The sequence below is a fragment of the Opisthocomus hoazin genome, chromosome 19 (assembly GCF_030867145.1).
Source record: "Opisthocomus hoazin isolate bOpiHoa1 chromosome 19, bOpiHoa1.hap1, whole genome shotgun sequence".
Taxonomy (NCBI): domain Eukaryota; kingdom Metazoa; phylum Chordata; class Aves; order Opisthocomiformes; family Opisthocomidae; genus Opisthocomus; species Opisthocomus hoazin.
In genome coordinates, this window is record NC_134432.1 from 12,481,301 (window position 1) to 12,503,982 (window position 22,682).

The following is a 22,682-nucleotide window of genomic DNA, read 5'->3' on the forward strand; positions in this document are numbered from 1 at the left end:
CTTTGGTTGGCCCAAATTGACTTGAACGCTTCGTAAGGGGAAGAGGAGGGAACGTTAATTGTGTTAGCCTTGTGGTGGGGGCCTGCCCGTGGGGACGGCTGGTTTTCGGTGTTAACTTCGTTGTCTCCTCCCTCAGCCCCATGGGGATGGGTGCTCGGGGAGCACCCCGTGAGCTGCCCCCGGGACCAGGCTGCGACGTTGGTGGGGTGGCCTGAGAGGAGGGGGTGGCTCTGCTTTGGGACAGAGACCTGTCCTGTGCCTGTTGGATGCGGAGTTTGTGGACCCTGGCAGGGATGAGGTTTGCTGGAAGTGGTTTGGGCTGTCGTGGTAGATGGGGCGCTTGCCATGTCTGTGGGACTGCGGCCACCCCGGGAAGGGACCTACTTGAGCCTGTGCCACTCTCCAGGGCACTGAGCGGGCAGAGCCTGGTGCAGGTTGGAGCCCCCATGACAGCCCCGAGGGCTTCCCTCACCCTGCCTCAGGGCTGGGGCTGGCTGGGGACGCGTTCACTTCGGTGAGGATGGTTTCCTATAGGGTCTCTTTGTGTGCCAGCAAAACCCAACGTGCAGCTGCCCTTTGCCATTCCCATGGCTGTGCCGTAGCGCAGATGCCCAGCATTGGGAGGGGACTGTCCCCACAGGCAGGGGACAGGGGCGTGCTGGTGGGGCAGCTGGACTAGCTTAGTGTTTCCCCCACCAGCTTTCCAGCCTCATCCAACCTGGAGCAGGGCAATGCACGGCCACCCTCGTATTTAAACACCAAGTAAAGATGTTATGTGCCAAATAAGCCCCGAGTGGCTGGAACAAAGGGAGCAGCTCGCCCGCAGCATTGGCCCCCATCACCAAAATAATTAAGCATCCCTGCATCCCCAGGCCTCGTGCAGTGGGGGGACAGGCGGGAAGGGGGCCCTGCCAGCCCCTGATGAGGTTGCCCTCCCAGCCCCCAGGTAGCCCCATCGCTTCGCAGCGGACGCGGGGGGCTCTTTCTCGCCAGCCGAGGGGAGAGGAGGGTATTTCAGGCCCTCCGCTCCCCGTGCCTGTGCCCCGCGTCGTTCCTTTAATTACAGGTTTTCAGCCGCAGACCGTTGGGCACGGATCGGTGGGGGGATCGGTTCCCAAACCCTGTCATTTAGCCTCGTCAGAGTGCCTCTTCAAAGAGGGGAATCTAGAAATTTTCTCCGCAAGGTGCGGAGTGGACTGTCTCGGCCCCAGCATGAATATAATGACAGATGCATTTTACAGCAAGCTGGGACTGAATGCGCTCGACCACAGCTCCTTCTGTCAGCCAAGTCATTATTTTTTGTCATTTGCTGACAGTTTTGGTCTCATTCGTTTCTCTCTCTTTTTCTGCTTTTCCCCCTGCCTGGAAAAATGGCTAGGTATCTATGAGACCCCAGCGGGAACGATCCTATACCATGCGCATTTAGATATCGAGGCCTTCACCATGGACCGGGAAGTGCGGAAAATCAAGCAGGGGCTTGCCTTGAAATTCTCCGAGCTGGTGTACAACGGTACGTACGGTCCTTCAGCCCGGCCCTGCCACTGCAGCATCATCCTGGCCCTCCTCATCCTCCTCCTCCCCTGCTACCAGAGGCTGCAGGTCCCGCTGGTACATAAGCTCAGGGCTGTAAAATTCCAGTGTGGGTTTTGAGGCTGCTCACAGGGGAAAAAATGGGATTGCTGGTGCCGAGGGCTGAGCTCGACGCTGCCTGCTTTCGTGCCAAAGGGGCTCCACGCCTGCCTTCCGGAGGGAAAGCCGCCTTCCAGGAGGTCTTGCTGGTGGGGGATGCTCCCCGCGTCTCTCCCAGCCCGGTGCCACCGCTTCGTCCCATCCAACACATCTGGATGTCTCACAGGCTGTGATTCACCGTCCCTTTGTCCCCCCCCACATCGCCTTTCCCCAGCTCTCCCGTCCATCTCCCGGCGGGGAGCACTCCGGGATGTGGGGCACGGGAGCACCCAAGCTCCCAGTGTGGCTGTCCCTGTCCCCGCGCCAGGGTTTGAAGCCTCAGACCTCTCCCCGTGCCCTGGCTGGGGGAAGCGCAGGGGCGCGAGGCGCGGGGGGGTTTCGGGGTGCCGTGGCCCTGGCCGTGGGGCTCGGGGGGCTGCGGGAGGCACAGAGGGTCCTGGCCATGCTATGCGGTGCGCAGCCCACACAGTGGCACTGCCGGTTGTGGCTGGGCTGGGGGCTGCAGGAGGGGCTTCCAGCCTGGGCGAGCACAGCAGTGGGTGGGCTGGGAGCCATCAGGGACGTGGGGACGCTGGCTTGCACCCGCAGTTAGGGACAGACAGAAAGCCCTTTGCCCTTCCTCCTGTGATGAACCCAGCGGCCCCAGCTCGGGTCTGCTCAGCTGCCCTCGTGGGCTGAGTTCGAGGGGTCTCAGCTCATTATCCCCGTGCTGCTGGGGTGGGTGCTGCAGGGAACGGCCCACTGTGGATCATGAGGCTGCCATGCCTGGGGGACTGGGAGTGGCACCCCCGGGAGGGGACATCATCTGGCACATGCATCAACCCCGACTCGGTCGCTGGTGCCAAGTTGAAGGAAGCAGGATTAGTGCGAAATGTCATAGGTGGGCTCAAAACCCCGCTGCCCGTGCCTGGGTGCCTGCTGCGCCGCTCCAGGCACAGCGGTGTGTCCCCATGACCCCGGTCTTCCCCCGTCCCCTGCCAAGCTTAGAGCTGACGTCCCTGGAGACCCCATGCCAGGGAGATTTCATACCCCTCAGCCAAACACCACTTTCCTCTTTAACATGTCCTGATTTCTCAGCCTCCTGGTTCCTCCTCCCATCACTTTTCAAGGATTTCTCTCTAACTGCAAGGGATGGGTTGATTCCCATGGGATCTTCTGTGGGAAGATCCCCTGGAAATAACCTGACTCCGGGAGCTCGGGCTTTGGGCAGCAGCAGATCCAGCGGCACTGGGCCAGGCTGTCTTCTCCCCTGCAGTTTTGAATGCCTGTGCTCGTCCTCACCACCCTCCCCTCCAAGAAGGTTCCCTCCTGCGGCTTCCTCAGCAACTGGCATTTACTACCTGAGCCCCTTTGCTGCTTAAAGCGTATTTTGGGGCCCTGGCAGGGTGAAGGCTTGGAGGGGCTGCAGAAGTCTCCGTTACCTTCCCCTTGAATCACAGCCCCTGCCTTAATTCACTTTCTGATGCTGCTCCTGCCTCTGGCTCTTTTTGATAGACTTTACCTGGGCTGCCTTTATTTCAACTGGGTTTTTTTTTCACTTTAAGCATAAACCTGTTTGTTTATTTCTAACCTCTATTTCTAACCGCTCACTTGTTGTGAAGCCGCCAGGTTAAAGAGCAACTCGGGGAATCGCGATTTCGCTTCTCCCTCCCCACCTCTGCCAGGCGAAGGCTGCTGTTTCCCTGGCTCCAGATGCTGAATCCCTGGGGATTTTCAGCACTGTCCTAGGCTTTCCTGGCAGCCAAGCCGGAACCCAAGGAGCAGCCCCAACGGGGTGCAAACAGCACCCGTGTGTGCCCATGCCGGAGGCCAGGCTTTCAAGCTCACCTTCCTTTAACGCCTCATTACTGAAACCAGTCCCCGACTTGAGGAGAATTGGTGTTTATCTTCCCCCCGTCCCCATTGATCCCATTGTGGAGGGCGGCTTTGAAGCCGGCTCGGTCCCGGCAGGTACGGCCAGGTGCGGAAGCGTCATTGTCCCCCTGCCCGCCGTGATTAGGGCAGGAAGGTGGTTACAAGGAGGGAAGGTCATTAAGGGGGATCGCTTCCAGCAGGGAATGTGTCCACGGTGGGGGGCGAGATGGGGGGAGATGCTTCCTCACACCTGGACCTGTCAGAGTCAGGATTTAAGTAACTTGTTATTTTTTTAATATATCTCAGGTTTATTTTTACGGGGATGCAACAGCCCTACATCAATCTCGATGTTTGAAGAATCATACCTGGAGGGTGGTTACAGAGTCACAGAATCACATCATGGTGGGGGTTGGAAGGGACCTCTGTGGATCATCTGGTCCAACCCCCTGCCAAAGCAGGGTCACCCAGAGCAGGCTGCACAGGACCTTGTCCAGGCGGGTCTTGAATATCTCCAGAGAAGGAGACTCCACAGCCCCTCTGGGCAGCCTGGGCCAGGGCCCCATCACCCTCAGAGTGAAGAAGTTACCGAAAAGTTACCAAAAAGAGGGATGTCTTTGCCCAGAACAGGGGGTGCCTGCCTTCAAGGTGGTGATGGTTGTGGGGAAGGGGTCCCCAAGCCCCCTGGCTGTGCCGAGGTGGGGCAGTGGAGGGGGATTCTGTGTCCGGGAGATGGTTTTGGTGGTGAGGGGTTGCAGGGCTTTGACACTGTGCCTCGAAGCAGGGCTACGCAGATCCCTCACAAGGGACAAGGTTGCAGGATACGGCCCCGCTCGGGGGCTGGCGAGGCCAAACAACAAAAGAAATTGTTTGTTTCTTCAATGGCTGTGGCCCACTGGGGAGCCCAGCTGGGAAGGGAAAGGTGAGAGGGCACCGGTGTGCGAGCTGAGCGGGAGGGCGATGGGAGAGATAAAACCTGGGGATGACCGGAGGGAGGTGAATGGGCTCTTTCTCTCTCCACCTCTATCTCTTTCTCCATCTCTCAGGCTTTATTCCAGGTCTCCGAGGGCTCCCTGGCTAATTACCCGGCTTAGGGACAGGAGGGGGCATGGGGGCGGCAGACGGGGCTGTGGCCCCTCTGTGCGCCCGTGGTGGCCGGCAATGCCAATGGCTGCTCCTGCAGGAAGCCTTCTGGGGGGCTGCGGTGTGACCACACATCACCCCAGTGCCCATCCTGGGCTTCAGCCCAGCTGCTGGGGGCTTGGGGTGCCGGGGGCGCTGCCATGCTGGCTGGAGCTGGGGCAGGAAGGGGAGGCAATTGCTGTGACTGTGGTTAGATGGAGATCTCCATGGGTGCCAGCCCTGGTTCCCGCGTCCCGCCACCCCCTCGCTCTGGGAGTGCAGAGGGAACAAGTCAAACTCCCCCAGGAGCGGCCGTAGGGGAAAGTGGAGCCCCACTGCCCTGGGAAGGGCTGGGGAGCTGAGCCCGGCCGGGGCTGCCGAGCCATCTGCGCCCAGACGCACAGCCCAGCCCCAGGGTCAGCCCAGGCTGGGGTACCTGGCAGGAGCGCTTGGCTCTGCATCCACTGGGACAGGGCGCGGGAGCGGGCTTGGGGGGCCGTCCCACTGAAACCCCCTCACCAGGGGGGTTTCCCTTCCCAGGGCTGCGTCCCCACTAGCAGAGCCCGCGGTCAGGGTTGACCCTCTGGGGCCGATCCCTGCCCTGCCTGTCGCAGGGGAGGAGAGCTGGTCCCCCGATATGCTCTGTCTGCTGGTCTCCACCTGACCCTCCTGAGATGCTGGTTTTTGAGTGGCAGTTTCATAATAAATTAACAAAGCTTATCGTTTCCTTGAGGGCTCCCCACCCAGAGGAGCTGGAAGGAGAATGGCCCCACTGCCCTCTTCTCCACCAGCCAGTTCCAGCCTCCTCTCCCAGCTGGGAACCCGAGGGCCACCAAGGGGAAGGGACACATATGGGGTCTCCATATGAGACCTTGCAGGACTCAGCTGGGTGACTACCCTGCACGGGCACTCCAGTCACCCCTGTCCCCCCCTGACGCTGCCTCCTGCCCGCAGGTTTCTGGCACAGCCCCGAGTGTGAGTTCCTCCGGCAGTGCATCGCGCGCTCGCAGGAACCGGTGGTGGGCACCGTGCGGCTCTCTGTCTTCAAGGGCCAGGTCTACATCCTGGGCAGGGAGTCCCCACGGTCGCTGTACAACGAGGAGCTGGTGAGGTGAGTGGGGCTTGGGGGGGACAGGGTGGGCAGGGGTGGTGGCAGCGAGCACCCCAGCCCATCTCATTCCACTCCATCCCATCCCTTCCTGCTCCATCCCACCCCATTCCATCCCTTCCTGCTCCATCCCACCCCATTCCACTTTGTCCTATCCCATCCCTCCCAATCCCTTTCCACTGCATCCCGTCCCATCCCGTCCTGTCCCATCCCTGGTGACACCAGTGACGCCGTCCTCCCAGCCAAGCGCCCAACCGAAGCACGAGCCGTGTTTTCCAGTCAATATTATTTTTTTCCTCCAGCTTTTCCCTTTTCTTCTCGTTGTTTTCTCTCTCACTCGCTTGCTCCCCCCCCAGCCCTCCCTCAACCCCTTTCAATCTCTCTAAACACTTTATAAGCCATAAATACACCCGAATGAGTTTAGATCAGTCGGAGTAAATGTCAAATTATCTTCTCTCTTTCTCTTCTCTGGCTTTTTTTCCCCCCTTCCCTCCCCCTCAAAATCAACAGCTCCTAATAATCCGTCCCAACCCTTCATTATGCTTCGCGCTCTCACTTGGAGAGATTAAATGAATAAAGTATTAAAAAAAAAAAAAAAAAAGAGGGAAGAAAAAAAAGGAGGATGGAGGGGGGTGGGACGGAGGAAAAAGAGAGAGGGAGAGAAAAGCAGGGGCACTTATTCTCCCTGCGTCTCCAACCATTTTCCTTTTCTTTTTGATTTCTACATCGCTGGTTTGAAAGCCTTTGAGTGACGGCGTCACAGGAACCCGAGAGAAAGCTGTGAGAGGCAGAGCTGTGTGGAAATGCCTCTGCACAGTAGGTAGAAAGTAACGTAATTATAGAGCAGGTCAGAACCACTCGAATGAGCAAAAATAAAAGCACAGAGGTTTTTCTGTAGCCCGTCAGGGGAGGTAAAATCATTGTAAACTCTTTCTTATTTTTTTTTTTCTTCTTTATTTCCTCCTCCCCCCCTTTCCTCCTTAAAGGTTTGCGGTTTCTGGGAAATGAGCCGTGTGTTTTGGGGATGTAGGAAACCATCGGAGCTGGGAGTCGGTGGGCGGCTGCTGCCTTTTGGGAAGGGGATGTGTTCCGTGTTGTAGCGGGGCACCCGGCTGTAAACCCCATGGGTGCCAGGGTGTCCTGCAGCACTGCTGTCCTGCCTGGGGCAGTGTCCCCTGCCTGGGACCCCCTGCCCGGGGCAATGTCCCTGCCCACCATGGGACAGCCTTTGCCGGGGACAGCGCGGGCACAGGGCGAGCATCCCTGCTTGACGCAGGGAAGAAGGGTGAGGATGCACATGAGGGACTGAAATTTGGGGCTGAGTCTCTAGCAGGGCGTGGGGAGCCCGGGGACGGCCATCGGGGTGGTCTTGCGTCTCCGCTGCTCCCCAGGCCACATGCCCCTTCCCGGGGGCTGGCGGGGACCCTGCCCCGAGCCCCCACAGCCGCTGGCAGCTGAGGAGGGGTGGCAGCGGGCTCTGGGGTCATCCACATCCTCTCCCCTCCCAAAAGTCAGCCCCGAGCCCCCCTGGGACCCCCATCCTGCTGACGGTGCCTTTCTCTCCGCAGCATGAACGTGCAAGGGGACTACGAGCCCGCTGACGCCACCGGCTTCATCAACATCAACTCGCTGAGGTCTGCGGGGTCAGGCGGGACCCTTCCCGACGGGACGAGCCCCCGCACCCCCGGGGCTCTGCCCCTTCCCGGCTCGGGCTCTCGGGGTGCACCGAGGCCTCTCCCCGAGCCCCCACCGACTGCTGGGGTGCAACCAGCCCCCCCCCAGCACCAACCCTGCCTAATTACAGCCTTCCCCATCACAGCCAGTCTCGTTATTTTACTTATTCCTCAGACCCCGCCATGTTACCCCCTCCCCGCCAACTCCAGGGCTGTAAAACGTGCCGCATTTACATAATGGGCTCTTAATTTTTCCGTTGCCTGTTAAATGCTTTGTTCTCCCCAATCCGCCATGTCCCCCCACCCCTCTAAGATAAATTAATTACATTATCTCGTGGGGAAAAAAAAAATAATTAAACTGTACAGGCCTTAACAAACGCCTGCTCTTCACGCCCCCTCATTCTGCTTAAATTAATTGAAAGGAAATGTGTGTTATTACTGTTAATTTACAATTAATTTTTTTTTTTTTAAATCCGGTTTCCAGGCTGAAGGAATATCATCGTCTCCAGAGCAAGGTCACCGTAAAGCAGGATGAATAGCAATCAATCGCACGCGAGCCTCCCGCTCTCCTTTCTAATTTCTCTAAGAACTAGCACTAATTGTGGTGGTAATTTGTAATTGTAACTCGTCTCCCGGAGTCACGGCAGAGGTGATGGCTTTGTTACGGGGCGGCAAGTGAAATGCAATCATTAAAAAAAAGGTGGTCGGCCGGAGGAGAAGTGGCGAAAGAAATAAAAACCCAGCCACGCGCTGCGTCCGCTCATTGAGAGCCCGGCTTTATTCCTGCCTTGTTTGTTTGCTCTTCTGGCCCAGCGCTTCCCCGAGCCGGGCTTTGTGAAATTTGCAATGGATTAAGTGCCTGTGAAGGACGTGGGGGGGGCTGGTGGTACCTTCTGGTGAAGGTGGGGAGCGGGGACGTCGCCCCGCACGGTGCCGGGCCGGAGGGGTGAGCTGGGCAGTGGGGATGGGTGCAGAGGATTGGAGCCTTCCTCTTTTGTCTTTGTTTTAGTGTGTTTTAAGAGCAGACTTGGGGCTTGTTGAAAAGGAAAAAACAGGGGGAATATCCTGCGAGGGTGTTGCGGGGGGCGAGGAGGAGGGGAACGCTTGCTCTGGGCTGGGCAGTGGGTTTCTCTCCCATCGCGCTTGGGCAGGCTGCGGGTCCCTCTGTCCCCGGGGCAGGTGGGATGCAGGGACAGCTCAGGGGGGGAGACCTGCTCCGAAACTACGGTGGAAGCAGGAGGAAAGAAAGAAAAGACTTTCGAACCCATGCAAAAGACGCCTGCGACGTGCTGCTGCTTCGCACTGCCGAGGATGGGAAGCACCCACTTTGGGATGTCCCCAAGGTGGGTGTCCCCAGGCTGGGAGAGGAGATGCTCTCGGGGACTGGGAGCGATGCACCCACCACGCTGCATCCTGCGGTGCCCAGCACAGCCACGGGGCACCGGGCAGCCCCATCCCAGCGGCAGGGACGTGCTGCTTTCCCACAGGCAAGCAAAAACAGAACTGCCCCAAAAAAGGGGAATGTTTTTGCAGCCCTTGAGGGGACAGCCAGGCCCAGTGGCCATTTGGGGACATCCAGGCATGCCCTGCCCGCCCTGCTGCCAAGCCGGTGAGCATGACAAGCTCTGACATCACAGCTGGGAAAATAACATGTTATTTTCCCAGCTTGGATGTGACTTTCCCTGCTATTACTGGCAGCGACCATCTTGGGAGGAGAAAGCAGCAGAGGGTTGTCAGGCGAGGGGAGAGAAATGGTTTTCTGGGCTGGTGGAGCCTGTCTGACCCCCGTGGGGTGTGGGGAGGAGGGATGCTGCTCCTCATCAGCAGCCATCTCCTGGGGGGATCATCCAAAAAAGCAAGATGGGAGCAGAGCTGCTGCCCTCCCGCGTGCCAGGGCAGGATGCTGTGCTGGCTCACGGGGCAGCGGGCAGCCCTGTGAGCTGTGAGTGTCACCTCCCCTGTGCCTGTCCCCAGCACTGGCTTGGCCTGGCCATGGCAGAGGTCTCCGCTGGCAAAGTGGAGTTTGAAAGAACTTGGTGCAATGAGGAGCTGATGGCTTTTCTGGGGGGTGGAAAAAAACCCTAAAAAAAGTGTTACAGCAGAAGGTTTTTGTGCCCAAATGCTTGAAATATGCTGGATGTGCTCCGGGAGGGTTCATCGGACTGGCTGGGCCAGCTCTCCCCAGGGTGCTCGGATCATCAGCTGGAAAAAACCATCTCACCCCGAGGCCTCAGATCTCTTCTCTGCAGCACTTCGGAGCCCAGACCCAAGGGTGCCCGGGTTCCCACAATTTGCTGCGGCCTCCGCGATGCACAACGTGGTTTTTGGCTGAGGGTAGAGGATGCTGTGTCCCACGGCAGCTCCGACTCCTGGGGCAGCACAGGGCTGCTCTCGGAGGCGGGTGATGGATGTGGCTGTGGTCAGCCTCGGAGGAGCAGCACGTGTCAGCTTCCAGTGGCTGCTTCCAACTGGGCTGAAAGCACATCGTGCCGGTAAAGCAGAACTCGGTGTATTAAAGCCAAGTCAAATCCAGTGCAAGTCTTGCAGAAGAAAAACCCTCTTGAAAATCATGGGATCACAGGGTAGAGGAGACCCAGTAAATGCCTGCCCTTTCCCCTCGGTGCAGCTACCAGGGGCTGCAGAGATAGGATGTTCTGAGTCAAACACGACATGTTTAATTACTTTATTACCTTAATTACCATCAGCCCTTCCTGTTACCTTGATTTGATGGTTTCTCATTGGCCCTCTTGCAATTTCCCAGCATCCTTTCACCCCCGGTGTGTCTCAGGGTGGTATTTTGGGGGCTGCCCCACTCAGCTCCTGCTGCTCCCAGGATGGAAAAGCAGTGGGTGAGCAAGGCGGTGTGAGCGGTTCCTGAACCACCTGGTAACTCCTCGGCAGAAGCATCGGGGGATGACGTTTGGGGCCTTCAAGGTCTCAGGCTTCTTTCTGCAGCACCCACCTGGCTGTAAGGGCAGCGAGCGTGGGCTGGGGGCTCCTTGTCCCGGGGGAGAGCCCAGAGGGACCCCGGGAAGGGACCTGGGTCACTGCTGGGCTTCGAAGCTCTTCTGCATGTTCCCCCGCAGCGTCGCCCATCACTTGAGCTCCAGCCTGCTCTAAGGCAGCCCCTCACCACCCTGGGGCCGGGGGTCCCTGGGGACGCCTTTGGGAAGCTGCACCCCCTCTTCACGCCATGGGGCTGCTGTGCCGCCCTGCCAGGCTCCGGGGAAGGGCTTCTCCGGGGTCACTGCAATCGATATCTCATCTGCAGGCTCTCCTAGCGGAAGTGATGGTATATTGGAACATGGTAATGGGTCTCGTCTAGTGGAAAAGGCTAATCTTCCCCAGCTGTACAGGATCTCCGCAGGTGTCCTCCGGCTCTCCCCGCTGCCACCAGCCCTGCAGCCAGCCAAGGAGCAAACATGCTTCTTTAAAGCTGCAGCAGTCCAATTTATTGCTGGTCCCAGCGAGGGAGAGCTGCCTCCAGCCCGGCCCCGCGGGGTGCAGAGCCGTGGCCATGACTTCCCGGCGAAGGACCGGCACCCAGGGTGGCACCACGCAGCACGGGCGGCCGCAGCAGCCCACGTTTGCTGGCTCAAAGCAGAGAAGGTGATGTGTCCTCCAGCCTCATTCACCCGGGGATGGCTTTTCCCCAGGGGGAGGAGGAGGAGGAGGAGGATGTGGGGATGATGCCAGAAGGGGTGTGGACCCCTCAGAGTGCCACCTGCAAGCGTAGGTGGGAGGCAGGCAAGTGTCACAGGGAAAAGTGCAGGGAAAGCTCCTTGCTGTTAATTTGGCTTTTTTGGCAGAGTGCTCGCTGCCCGGTGAGGCTGATTGCACGGGGCTTGGCCCGTTTTGCCCATCCCTAGGCACTGCTAGCAGAGGGAGGTCTCCCTTTGCCATGCCCGGCCGGCCATCGCACCCAGGAGGGCTTTGTCCGTCCCCAGAGCTGACCAGCCAACGCTGGCTACCGCAGCCCGCTGCATCACTATGGCAAAAATCAATTTTCCCGTTTCTCTGGAGGTAGAGGTAATTACTGGGTTTAAGGTTTAATATGCATGTGGATTTTAGCGCAAGCGTTGCCAAGAACAACTCGGAACAATGCACAGATTTGGGCAACGCGTCCTGGGGGCTCAGGCGCGGCCACGGTGTGTGGAGCCCCCAGACGTGCTCTGCAAAAAGGGGGGCCCAGGGGCTTGGGGGTGCCCACCAGAGGCTGAGCCACCATCAGATCCCATGAAGGTTGTGACAAAGATCGCGCTCACCTTGTTCAGGGCAGGGATTTTTTCCTGCAGAAGACAGTAAGAGCAGACGGGTGTTAGGAGATAATTCCCGGGGCGACAGAGCAGCTGTGGGGCTGCTGGGTTTTTGCTTAAACTTTATTTTATTGGCCGGAGAAAGGGATCACCAGGTCCGTGCGAGCAAAAGGGATGATGCTTTGCAGGAGGGAAGCAGGGAGGTCTTGCGTGGCTGTGCCCTGTGGGACTCTGTCCCCATCACATCCCCTCCTGGGGCTCCATCTCCCCATCTGTGGGGCATGTGAGGGGGGCCCCGGCCCACTTCTCCCAGAGGAGGGGGAGAAAATCCTCTTGGCTACGCAATATCATGCCATTTTGGGCAGGCAGTGGTCCCTGGGTGCTGGGAACAGTTTGGCAGTGCCAAGGATGGGGTTTCCCTCAGCAAAGACACTTCCACTGGCGGCACACTCATGGGAAAACCACAGGAGACCCCACAATGAGCATTTGGTCCCCCTTTTCCTGTGGAGACACGGCTCTGGGCGGGTTCACGGAGCACACAGGTCACAGGGCCGCAGCACAGCACGGCTATTAAGTGTTCCCATCTTTCCGAGGGAAAGCCATCCCCCCGGTGAGGTTGGGAGTCGCAGGCCGTGAGCTTCCCAGGCAAGGGGGAGATGGTCGCCTTTGTAAACCCCTTAACAAGGTGGCTTTGTCTCCCCATTTAACAAGAAGCTCCCTTGCTTCTTCCCCGGGAGTTTCCCAACGCCGGGTCCCTGAAAGCCAGCTTTATGCTCCGGCCGGGGACGCGCTGCCGTGGGGCCGGTGGGGATCAGAGGGACACAGGGGCCCTTCTGCGCGCCCCTGACAAAAGGCTGCCCCGGGGGGACACAGCGTCAAAGCTCAGCCGGCTCGGGGTGTGTTGGGGGGGGACGACAAGGGACCCACAGAGGAGGCTGCGGCGTGAGCCCGCCGCCCATCTGGTCACTCGATCGTGGCGGGCAGCGACCCGGCGATGGAGGAGGGCCAGGGGGGTCCTTCTGGCCCGTCCCCCCGGAGAGGGGGCAGAGGGAGCAGCTGGGAGGGACAGGTAGGTTTTGTTGGCCGCAGGTAACCGGATCGGCGGCCGTTGGTGCCTTCCTGCCCTCTCCTCTGGCTTCAGCGGGGGGTGAGAGGTGGGAGGTGGGAGTGAGAAGCTGAGGGTTGGAAACTGAGATCTCCATTTGGAGGGGACACTTCCCATCAGCTGGATGGAAATGGGGTTGGAGAAAGCCTCGGGGTCTCTGCTCCAGCACCCCGCAGCCTTCCCGCCTGGACCAGGGCACGTGCCGAGGCAGGAGGGACCACTCGGGAGTGACACTCGGCTGCAAGGGGCATCCCAGTCATGGCAGAGGCATCACCCATCCACATGTCAGCATCCCAGCTGCCCTCTCCCACCTCCTCTCCCTTCCCCGGGGGCTCTGACAGCCTCTGCTCAAGTTTGGGAGCTCTTGCCCTTCCCTCATCCCACCAGCAAGTGCCCCGTCTCCTCTCCCCGCTCCAGCCATCTGCCGCCAAACCCCCCACCCAGATTTACTGTCACGCGTTAAAACCACGGCTCAGCACCGGGGTCAGCGTGTCACAGCGGCCCCTCATCGATTTGTTTTACCACCCCTTGGCAAAAGCACTTTGGCCCCGGCCCCCTCGGTGGCGTAAGGGGCTTCCCAAGGCCTTCGGTGCTCCCCTTGCCCATCCCGGACCCCGCGGGCATGGGGCGGCGAGCAGCCAGCTGAGCCACTGATCTCCCGACCCCCCCGGGGCACCTGATGTGTCTCCCTGGTTGATTGGGATCAATATTTCTGCAACAGCAGGGAAGACCCCCCCAGGGAGGGGGAGAGGGCAGGGGAACCTGCTTGTTTGCACAGCCCCACGGCTGGTTTAGTGCTTGGCCAGGCTGGGTCCCCACCAGGGGCTGGGAGGGGAGAGAGACCCCAAACTGGGGGTGCCAGCTCAGGCAGGAGGCATTTGGGGTCTGGTCCTTCCAGCAAATGTTTGTGGGTCTCAAGCTCTGATGCACGACGGCCAGGATGTCTTTGCGTCCAAAACCCGAGGAGCTGGCGTGGGCTCAGCCCTCGAGCCCCCCACCCAGCAGGTGCTGGGGGTGCTGTGGGTGGGGGGCAGCAGTGGGTGGGGGCACAGGATGCTCACTGGGCTCTGGGTGAACGGCAGAGGAACTGAGGGAAACTGATGACCGTGAGCGGGCGGCTGCGGAGAGAGTGCTCGGTGGGGTCTGCTTCTGGCTGCCTGGCGTTCGGGGCTGGGTGAGCGATTTTTGAACTGTTTTATTTGGTGCTGGGGGTGGTTTTACGGGAGCCTGGAAGTGAGGGTAAAGGATGCACAGTGGTTTAATAAGCCCAAGTGGTGGGCTGCCGGGTGACACGGCCGGGACGGCAGCCTCCAGCCCTTCCCCGTGGGCACTGGGGGCTGCCCGAGGCGCAGGGGGTCTTGGCTAAGAAAATCGAGGCACAGAAAACGGGGATGAGCCTCGAACACCATGCAGGCTGCAACTGCCTTCGCTGAAGGCACCACACCTCCAAAACCCCTCCCGTGTCCCCAGCCCCGTCCCACGGCATCGCCCCCAGCCCTGCCACCGCCATGCCCGCAGGTCCCCGCGCCGGTGGCCGGGGCGGATGCACGGCGGCGCGGGCAGCCCAAGGAGAAAGCAGGGGCTCTTGGCAACTCTGCCTTTTGCTTTCAGCCTCGCCCTCTCGCTATTTGTCGGTGACTTTTGTCCTTGTCCAGCTTAGCGGCTGAAAGGGGCTGTATTATATCACACGTAGGCAGTTCCTGGGGGGAGAGGGCCGCGCTTTCTGCTGGAACAAAGCACGGGTTGGCTAATTCCCCTCTCCTCCCGCAGCACCCGGGTCCCATCTGGTTGACACAGTTTGCTCCAGTGTCTCCTGCTATTAAGCCCCCACTTGCCTGCTTGAATCGCTCACGCTCCCCCCGCCCCTGTACCCTCGGCCCCCTTTTCTTGCTTTATTTTTCATTTTCCCCAAAGCCGGGCAGAACTTGCTCCGTGGAGTGATGTCAGATGTGTGCGAAGCAGCCCAATAAAACCTAATGCATCCCCCGCTTTGTCTGCCGGCCTCTCCAGCACCTCACATTTTCCACTCAGAAAGCCACTTAAAACACATCAGCAACAATCCCTCACAAAACAGCCACTTGTTGGCTAATTGTGCCGAGGACCTGCGTGTGCCGCATTGCGCTTTCCTGCCGGGGAGGGTCCAGCGCTGCGGGGGACCGGGGGTCCCCACCGAGCAGGGGGTGATGGGGACCCTCAGCATCCACCACGATCTGTCCCGGGGTCTCAGCTGCTCCCCAGCGGTTCGTGGGGCAGGGATGCTGGATAGGGATGTTTCCATTCCCTGTGGCCTCGGGTAGGTCTGGATTGAGAAGATGGTTGCAGAGCCGGGAGCAGGGCTCAGCTCAGGACCGCCCTTTGCGCAGGATGGACAAGATGATGGACCCAGCAGAGCTGCCTGGAGCTCTCTGTCCTACCTGCTGACTCCTGCCCGGGCAGGGAAGCAGGCAGGGAAGCAGGCAGGCATGCTGCCAGTGGGCTGGGAGCTCCGCCAGGGAGACAAGGAGGGTGCTGGCATCCCGCCGGGCTGGTGACTTTTTGCTTGGTGCCTGCCATCCTGGGGTGACGGCTGTGGGTGCTGAAGGCTGAGAAGACTTGGCTGCCCTGTGCTGATGGGATAGAGCTCCCTTGCAGCTCAGAAGGATGCTGGAGGGTTTCACTGGTGGATGGAGACCCAGACACGCACTGGAGGGCAGATAGGGTCAAAGTGAGAGATGCTCCGTGCTAGGAAGGAGGCAGAGGGGCTTGAACCTTTGCCTAAAGGAGAAGCATCCAAAAATCCCTCCCCAGGGATCCTTCAGACCCCTCCCGGTTGTGGGATGGGGGGAGAAGAGATCAGCAGGTGGTTACTCTGTCCTTTTGCATCCCAGGGGCGAGAGCATCCCTCTGCCGCCGCGGGTCCCCCAGCGCGCCCGGGCTTCCCCCCCAGCAGACGGAGAAGAGTGCGGAGCAGCCGTGTTCATATTTCTGCAGGAAAACTCCGGCAGCGTATCCTGCTGCCAACCCCGGCACCCTGGGGAGCGGGACCGGAGCTGCGTGGAGTCAAGGCAGCCTGGTCTTCGGGGGGAACCGTCACGTCTTTTAGCTTAAAACTGTCAAACCCTGCCCTGGTTTGGGGCTAATGTGAGGCAGGGAAGGAGGTCCAGTGCCAGAGCCGGCAGCCAGCAGTAGCGGGAGGCCCCAGGCAGGCAGTGTGCCGGGCAGGCAGCCCAGAGCCCTCCCAGTGGGCAGCGTGCCACAGAGCACCCCTGCCCGCACTCCCCTGCCCGCACTCCCCTGTCCGCACTCCCCTGCTCGCACTCCCCTGCCCGCACTCCCCTGCCCGCTCCCATGTCATGCAGGCAGAGCAGCGTGGGGAACTGGCCAGAGCAGGGTCCAGCTCTTGGCTCTCCCCGCAGGCAGCCACTCTGCCGCCCGCTCCGGCTCGGCTCGGTGCGGGGCTGAGGCCCTGCCACGCTGCCCCAGCCCGCAGCAGCCACGCCATGCGGAGGGAGCTGCAGGCAGCTGCCTCCTCTTCCCAGAGCCCGGCGTTGCTGCCAGAGCCAGTACAGCGCAGCGGGTCGATGGGGGACCCCGGGGGCACGCCGGACCCCACGCTGGCCGCACACCTGGGCAGCGAGCGGGTGCTGGGGGAAGAAGGGGTTAAGCTGAGCCAGCGGCAGAAATCAGAGGATTACAGGTTTGCTGCCGGACTGTCCCATCTGTCACCAGCACAAAGACGAGCCCTGTCTCGGGCTGGGCTGTCAGCGAAGAGCCCACCACTACATTAGGACTCCATTAGGGGAGACTGGCGGTGGGAAATGGCAGCTGTCAGGGCACTATCATTTCTCCCGTAATTCCTCCCGCTCGCTTCTCAACTGCGCTTAAATAGCAGGTCTACCCACTGGGCCAATTTTGCATTTTCTTCCTCCCGCTGCTCCTCTTCTTTCTTTAAAGCTGCAGCTCCCTGGGCCTCTTCCCTGGCAGCCTGCTGCGGCCGGTGCCGGTGCTGCCCGTGCCTGCCTGCGGCATCTCCGCAAGGAGAAAGGCTCGCGGGCATCGGCAGCATCCCGACTGCCAGCACGGCTACGGAGCTGCGGCGATGCCAGCCCCTTCTGCAAGAGCACTGGTGGGCTCAGCCGACTCCTGCCCTTGGCACAGGGAGCAGGGGAGGTGGGTTACGACCTCCAATGACAGGCAGCGTCCTTCCCATCTCCTGTCGTCTGGGACTCTCCAAGCTGGCGAATGTTTCGTGGTCTGTGCTTCCCTTGTCCAAAAGCCCAGCTGCCCGGGCAGGGCTGGCACCGCTCTGCGCAGGGGGATGGAGTGGGCACCTGGCAAGTGGGACTGGGGACCGTGTCCGGTGACCGTGGGCTGGAGCAGGGTTTCCTCCTCCAGCCACCAAATCTGCCCAATCTTTCAGCGCTCGGCAGAGCCTCCTGGGTTGCGGTCCCTGGTGCAGTCCTGGCCACCGTGGGGTGGGATGCTCCCCCAGCACCTCGTGGCCTCAGGCTCCATCTCACCATGGCTTGTCTGACCTAGGGATCAAACCATGGATAGCCAGGTTTCCTGATGGGACAACATCACCTGGAAACTTTCAGGACCCTCTGAGAGCATCCACTCCAGGAGGAGCCTTGGAGAAACACCTCGACATGGTAGGGTGTCCGCTCCAGGAGGAGCCTTGGAGAAACACCTCTCCCGAGCCATATGTTCCTCTCCCAGGAGCCCCGGGGCTGCCCGCACCCTGCCCTGCCCTCTCCGCATCTCCTGCCAGACCCAGCGCTGCTGGCGTGCTGGTGCTCCCCGCAGAGCCTCCTCTTCCAGCGGGGGATCAAAACAAACACTTCTGCGGGGAAGTGCATTGCAGTGGTGCTCGAAATAAATAACTAATTTCTCCCTACATGATCTCAAGGAGCAGGAGAGGCGTGAATAGCAGGGCCCAGTGTCGGGCTGACTGGACTCCCCGGTGCGGTAATTCAGAGGATGACAAACATAAGCCAAAGAAAAATGTTGAAAAATGGGCACTTCCCGCAGCCCTGAGCAAAGGAGCTATTGCAGGGTTTGGAAATAACGAAGGCAAAAAGAGGGAGAGGGGGGAATTTTCTCATTGAGACCAAGTGAAGTGCCAAACAAGCTGCTATTATGGTGGCTTTGAGAGGCTCAGGGAGGGGGTGATGGGGAGGAGAGCAGGGGGAAGGAGAGGAGGGAGGTGGGGGAGAAGAGAGGGAGAGAGGGCTGGAGGAAGGGAGAAGGGTGGGGGACATGGGGATGAGGGGGACGCGAGTAGCCAGAGGTGCCAGGTGACATGGAGATGGAGAGAGGACCAAGTTGTGTGACGGTGGCAAGGCCATCACAAGCCAGCGCCCCATCCCGAGTCCCGAGTCCCCCACATCTCCGCATCCATCCCCCGTCTTGGTTCCCGGCCGCCATCCACTCCCCGCACCCACCACCACCAAAAGGGAGAAAAAAAAAAAAGATAAAAGAGATGGCAAGAAGGAAAACAAAATATCTACAGTTGTCGAGACAAGGGGAGAAAAATAGAGGCAAACATCCATAATTTTCTCTGTGGGGCTTTGCAGTAATTGAGCCATTTGGATAAAAATAAAGGCAGCAGCCCTTTAGGTAAGAGGAGCTTTCGCAATCCCAGAAGCCTGAATTATGCGCCTTGTATCACTTGAAACCCCCCACCCCATCACCCCCCTCCACCTCCTCCGTGCGACACCAAACCACTTTCCCTTTTCTTTTTCTTCTTTTTTATTTTCCCCCTCCTCTTTTTTTAAGTACCCTGTCAAACGGCGTCCGATGAGAGGAGAATTTCAGCTGTCACAACTAATTTCAGCGCGCGTGTGTGCGAAGGTGTGTGTGTCGCGGGTGATGGAAGCGTAGAATCACTCCTTCCTTTTTTTTCCCCCCTCTTTATTTTTTTGCATCAAAAGGAAGATTTACATCAGAAATTTGTTTCTGGAAGTGTTAAAGGCTTGTAATTTCCTTCTTTTCAACCGCTGCCTGATGTCGTCTTCTCCCTTCGCTCCCTCCTGGCCATCCCTGCCTGTCCAGCGCTGGGGCTCGCTGTCACCCTCCTGGCAGCCTGCTCCCTTGCCCGTGGTCTTGCCCAGCACCGAGAAGGCTCCTCCATCTCTGGCCTGTGCTGGAGACCACCAAAACTCGGCTCTCACAGCCCCGAGTGCCGTGCTGGGTCTGGCGACGGAGGGTACAGCATCCCATCGCCAGGGGCTGCAGGTTTGGTCACCTCTGAGGTTGGCGTTGGCTGGAGGGTCACGGGGCGAATCCCGCTCAGGGCAGGGCATCCCCGAGAGCCGAGTGGGGCTGTTGGGGGGATCCCCTGCACCTGGGACCTGTCCGAGGAGAGGGGCAGCTGGTGCTGAGCCTGCCGGGTCTTCCCGGCCAGAACTAGGAGGGGGAAAAGCTCCCTGAATCCAGCCACACAGCTGGGCTGCTGGCGAGGACGACGCAGCAAAGCCCTGGGCGCAAGAAGCTGCCTCCACCGCGGCTGGAGGGTGGTGGGGAGGCTGCGGTGATAGCGGTCATAGAATCACCAAGGTTGGAAAAGACCTCTAAGATCATCAAGTCCAACCGTCTTAAATCAATCTTCAAAGCCTTCCCCCCCGGGCTGTGTTCCTTGCTCCTAAAATAAACGGGCGTTTCGCTTAAGAAACTGATCCGGAGTTCGGAAAGGAGGAACGGCCGGTGGTCAGCAAGGCTGCGGGCGTGGAGGTAGGCGACCGGCAGCAGACTGCATCGCAGCGGAGAAGCGTGTTCCGTGCGTTTGGGAAGCCACCAGATGATTTCCTCGGCCTCAGCAGTTCCCGCCTCCTCACGTAGGCGCAAACGAGATGCGTAAAACTGGAAAGAGCGAGAAACGGCGGCGGAGGAACGCGGCACAACTGGGTCGTAGTCTGAATCCTGAATTTCACGCTCGGCGGTGGTGGGAAGCGGGGTCTGGGGTCGGTGAGGCTTGGGCTGCTCCAGGCTGGGCGTGCACAGCCAGCTGCGCCGGGAGCTGGCGTGGAGCAGCGTGGGAGGTGGCATCCCGCACCCCTTCACCCAGCTGCACCTGGGGGGGGTTATGTCAAGGCCCCCCATGCTGGCACACTTGGGGGGAGGAGGCTGATCCCACCGTCCCCCTCCTTTTCGCTCCGGGGACCCGTCCGGTGGAGCTGGCGCCCACTGCCCCTCGTCCCCCCTCCCCGGGAGGGCTGGCACGGGGGGGCCGGGGAAGACCCGGGGCTCCAGCCCTGGGACGAGGGGTGCCCGGGCACCTCCCGCAGCTCCAGTTCTCAGCAGAGCGGGGCAGAGCTCTCCGGAGCACGCCGGCAGCCCGCGGCCGGGAGCTTCGTGCCACGTGTCACCGCCCCACGGCGGCGTGGGACGCACGGCCACGCGTGTCAGAGACACGGCCCTCGAGCACACGCACAAAACCAGGCGGGAAATGGGTGCTGCGGGACGGCGGGGATCTGTGCAGGGCGTCAGGGGGTGGTGGCTGGCGGGATGCCTCCGCGGCCACCCCCGCAGTGGAGACAGAGGGGATGGCACAGGCAGAGGATGGCACAGGCAGGGATCAGCAGGGTCTGGCAGGCACCGGCACAGGCAGGGGCTGGCAGGGGTTGGTACAGGCAGGGGATGGCAGGGTCTGGCAGAGGATGGCTGGGTCTGGCAGAGACCGGCACAGGCAGGGTCCGGCACAGACAGGGCTGGCAGGGGATGGCAGGGGATGGCAGAGGCAGGAGATGGCAGAGGATGGCACAGGCAGGGGATGGCAGGGGTAGGTACAGGCAGGGCTGGCAGGGTCTGGCAGGGTCTGGCAGAGGATGGCACAGGCAGGAGACGGCAGAGGATGGCACAGGCAGGGGATGGCACAGGCAGGGCTGGCAGGGTGCGTCAGGGCGCGGTACAGCAGGGCTGTCAGGGTCTGTCAGGGGATGGCACAGGCAGGGGATGGCACAGGCAGGGCTGTCCGGGTCCGCCCGGGTCCGGCGCAGGCAGGGGCAGTCTGGCCCAGCCCGGCAGCGCCAGGCGCTCCCCCGCGGGCCGTTCGGCTCCCGGCCGGACCCCGCAGCCCCTCACCCTCGGGCGCCCGGTTCCGGAAGGGTCCCGTGGGGCGGGGCAGGGGCTGGCCCCGCCCCCAGCCTCCCCTTCCCCCCTCCCCGGCACGTGAGCGCCCGTGACGCGCGGCTCGAGCCCCCCCCTCCCCGCTCCCGGCCCCGCCCCGCCGCGGCGCCCCACTTCCGGCGGAAGCGGGGGGCTCTTTCCCTTTCCGGGTGCGGGTCCCCGGGCGGAGCGGCGGGACGGCGCGGCGGCGGCGGCGGGCGGGCGCGGGGCGCGTGTCATGGCGGAGCTGGCGCAGGGGCAGAGCGCGGCGCCCGTGGGGATCAAGGCCGAGGGGTTCGTCGACGCTCTGCACCGGGTCCGGCAGGTAGGCGCCGGCCGGCGGGCCGGGGGCGGGCGGAGGAGGAGGCCGCGGGGCGCTGCTAGGCCGCGGGGTGAGGCGGGGCGCGGAGCCGCCGTGAGGGGTAGGGCCGCCCCCCGCTGCTCCTCTCCCGGGAGGCCGGAGCCGGCGGCCCCTCGCAGGAGCCCCGGGGCTGTCCCCTGCAGGGGGGGGCGGCGGGGCTCCCTGACAGCCCCCCCTCCGGCGAGGGTCGCGGCCGGGGCTTGTGACACGGCAAAAACGGGGCTGCGGAGCTGTCGCCTTGCGCTGCGCGAGGGGTGGGTGTGAGCTGGACGTTAATTCATTTTTTAAGCGAGGCCTTAACTCGCTGAAGGCTAACATGTTAACTTGCTGACATGCCTTAGGCTCATGGGTGGAAGCCCTGGCGGGGGGAGCTTTGCATGCCCTGATGGGAGGGAGGGAGAGGGGGGAGTGAAGCCATCCCTGAAGGAACCTCTGAGCTTACGTGCAGCTAAAATGGAAATTTCCGGTGAAAGCACCCCCACCTGCAGAGATTGTCACCCTTGTCTGCAGCACAGGATATTCCAGGTGTTGGTGTGCTCCTCGGTTTGTGGAAAGGGGCTCCAGAAACGAGAAGCTGCTGCTCACAGCGCAGTTTAGTGACTGTTCATCGCATCTCTTGTTCTGTGTCTGTCGCAGGTGTTTGGTCCATCTCTGAGCAGGTTGCACTTTACTTGTGCCTAGTTACTGCACCTGAACAAGATGTAATACAGCAAAATACCAGGACCACAGCCCAGCTGGCACTTAAAGACCCTGACTTTATTCTTTCCGATGCTACAGGCCAGGAGGGAGAAATCCCCTTCCGTTACCCAGACTGGCTTTTCTCATTTCACTGAGAAACTTCTGAAGAAGCTGAGCTGGACTCTAAGACCTTTCAAGCGATCGCTCTAATGGAACTTAAGTGGCTTACCATTGCTCACGGCTCGCTGGGGGATCAGGATGGCAGCAAGTCTGTGTTCTGCGCGGTCTTCAGCGACCTGTACAGAGGCGCTCGCTGTTGTAGATGAACACCCTGCACCTTCCCAGAGGAGACCACGAGCTAGTCTGCTCTTCGGTCGTTGATTTCTTTTTTGGCATAAGTATTGCAGTAGGCATGTTGCATGTTAGCTGCCTCCCGGATGAGGCCACGCATCACACTTTCCAGTGGCCCTGATGGTTTGCAATGTCTGAAAGCTTTGCTGTTAGCCCAGGGTTATTTGCTCAATGCAGTTAAATTGAGAGGTATTGGTTGTTATCGAAGGCCTCTTACTGCAAGAACATCTCGTTGAATATCTGATGATAATATCGCCTGCTGGCAGTTGAAATAAGCTTTGAATAACCGGTTTATGTAGAAGATGATAATTATTTGCTGGTCAGTTGCAGCATGTTGGAATTATTTTGTATGTTGAAGCGCCACAGTATGTACCACTCAGCTGATCGGTAGCAGGTTAAATGT

General features: G+C 60.4%; 2 protein-coding genes across 5 annotated transcripts in view; both read left to right on the top strand.

Annotated features, from left to right (window-relative positions):
* Window positions 1-8,193, top strand: part of ASS1 (argininosuccinate synthase 1) — a 28,361-nt gene extending 20,168 nt beyond the window's left edge. The window contains exons 13-16 of the mRNA XM_075439379.1: window positions 1,379-1,510; window positions 5,617-5,773; window positions 7,339-7,404; window positions 7,928-8,193. Coding sequence (XP_075295494.1) covers window positions 1,379-1,510; window positions 5,617-5,773; window positions 7,339-7,404; window positions 7,928-7,982 — 410 coding nt within the window. The 3' untranslated portion in view covers window positions 7,983-8,193. The remainder of the gene's footprint in view (window positions 1-1,378; window positions 1,511-5,616; window positions 5,774-7,338; window positions 7,405-7,927) is intronic.
* Window positions 8,194-21,088: 12,895 nt separating this feature from the next.
* Window positions 21,089-22,682, top strand: part of FUBP3 (far upstream element binding protein 3) — a 40,528-nt gene continuing 38,934 nt past the window's right edge. For 3 of the 4 annotated variants that reach the window (XM_075439466.1, XM_075439469.1, XM_075439467.1), the window contains exon 1: window positions 21,089-21,214. In XM_075439466.1, coding sequence (XP_075295581.1) covers window positions 21,128-21,214 — 87 coding nt within the window. In that variant the 5' untranslated portion in view covers window positions 21,089-21,127. Of the gene's footprint in view, window positions 21,215-21,905; window positions 22,302-22,682 lie in introns of those variants that run through there. The other variant, XM_075439468.1, reaches the window with a different exon arrangement.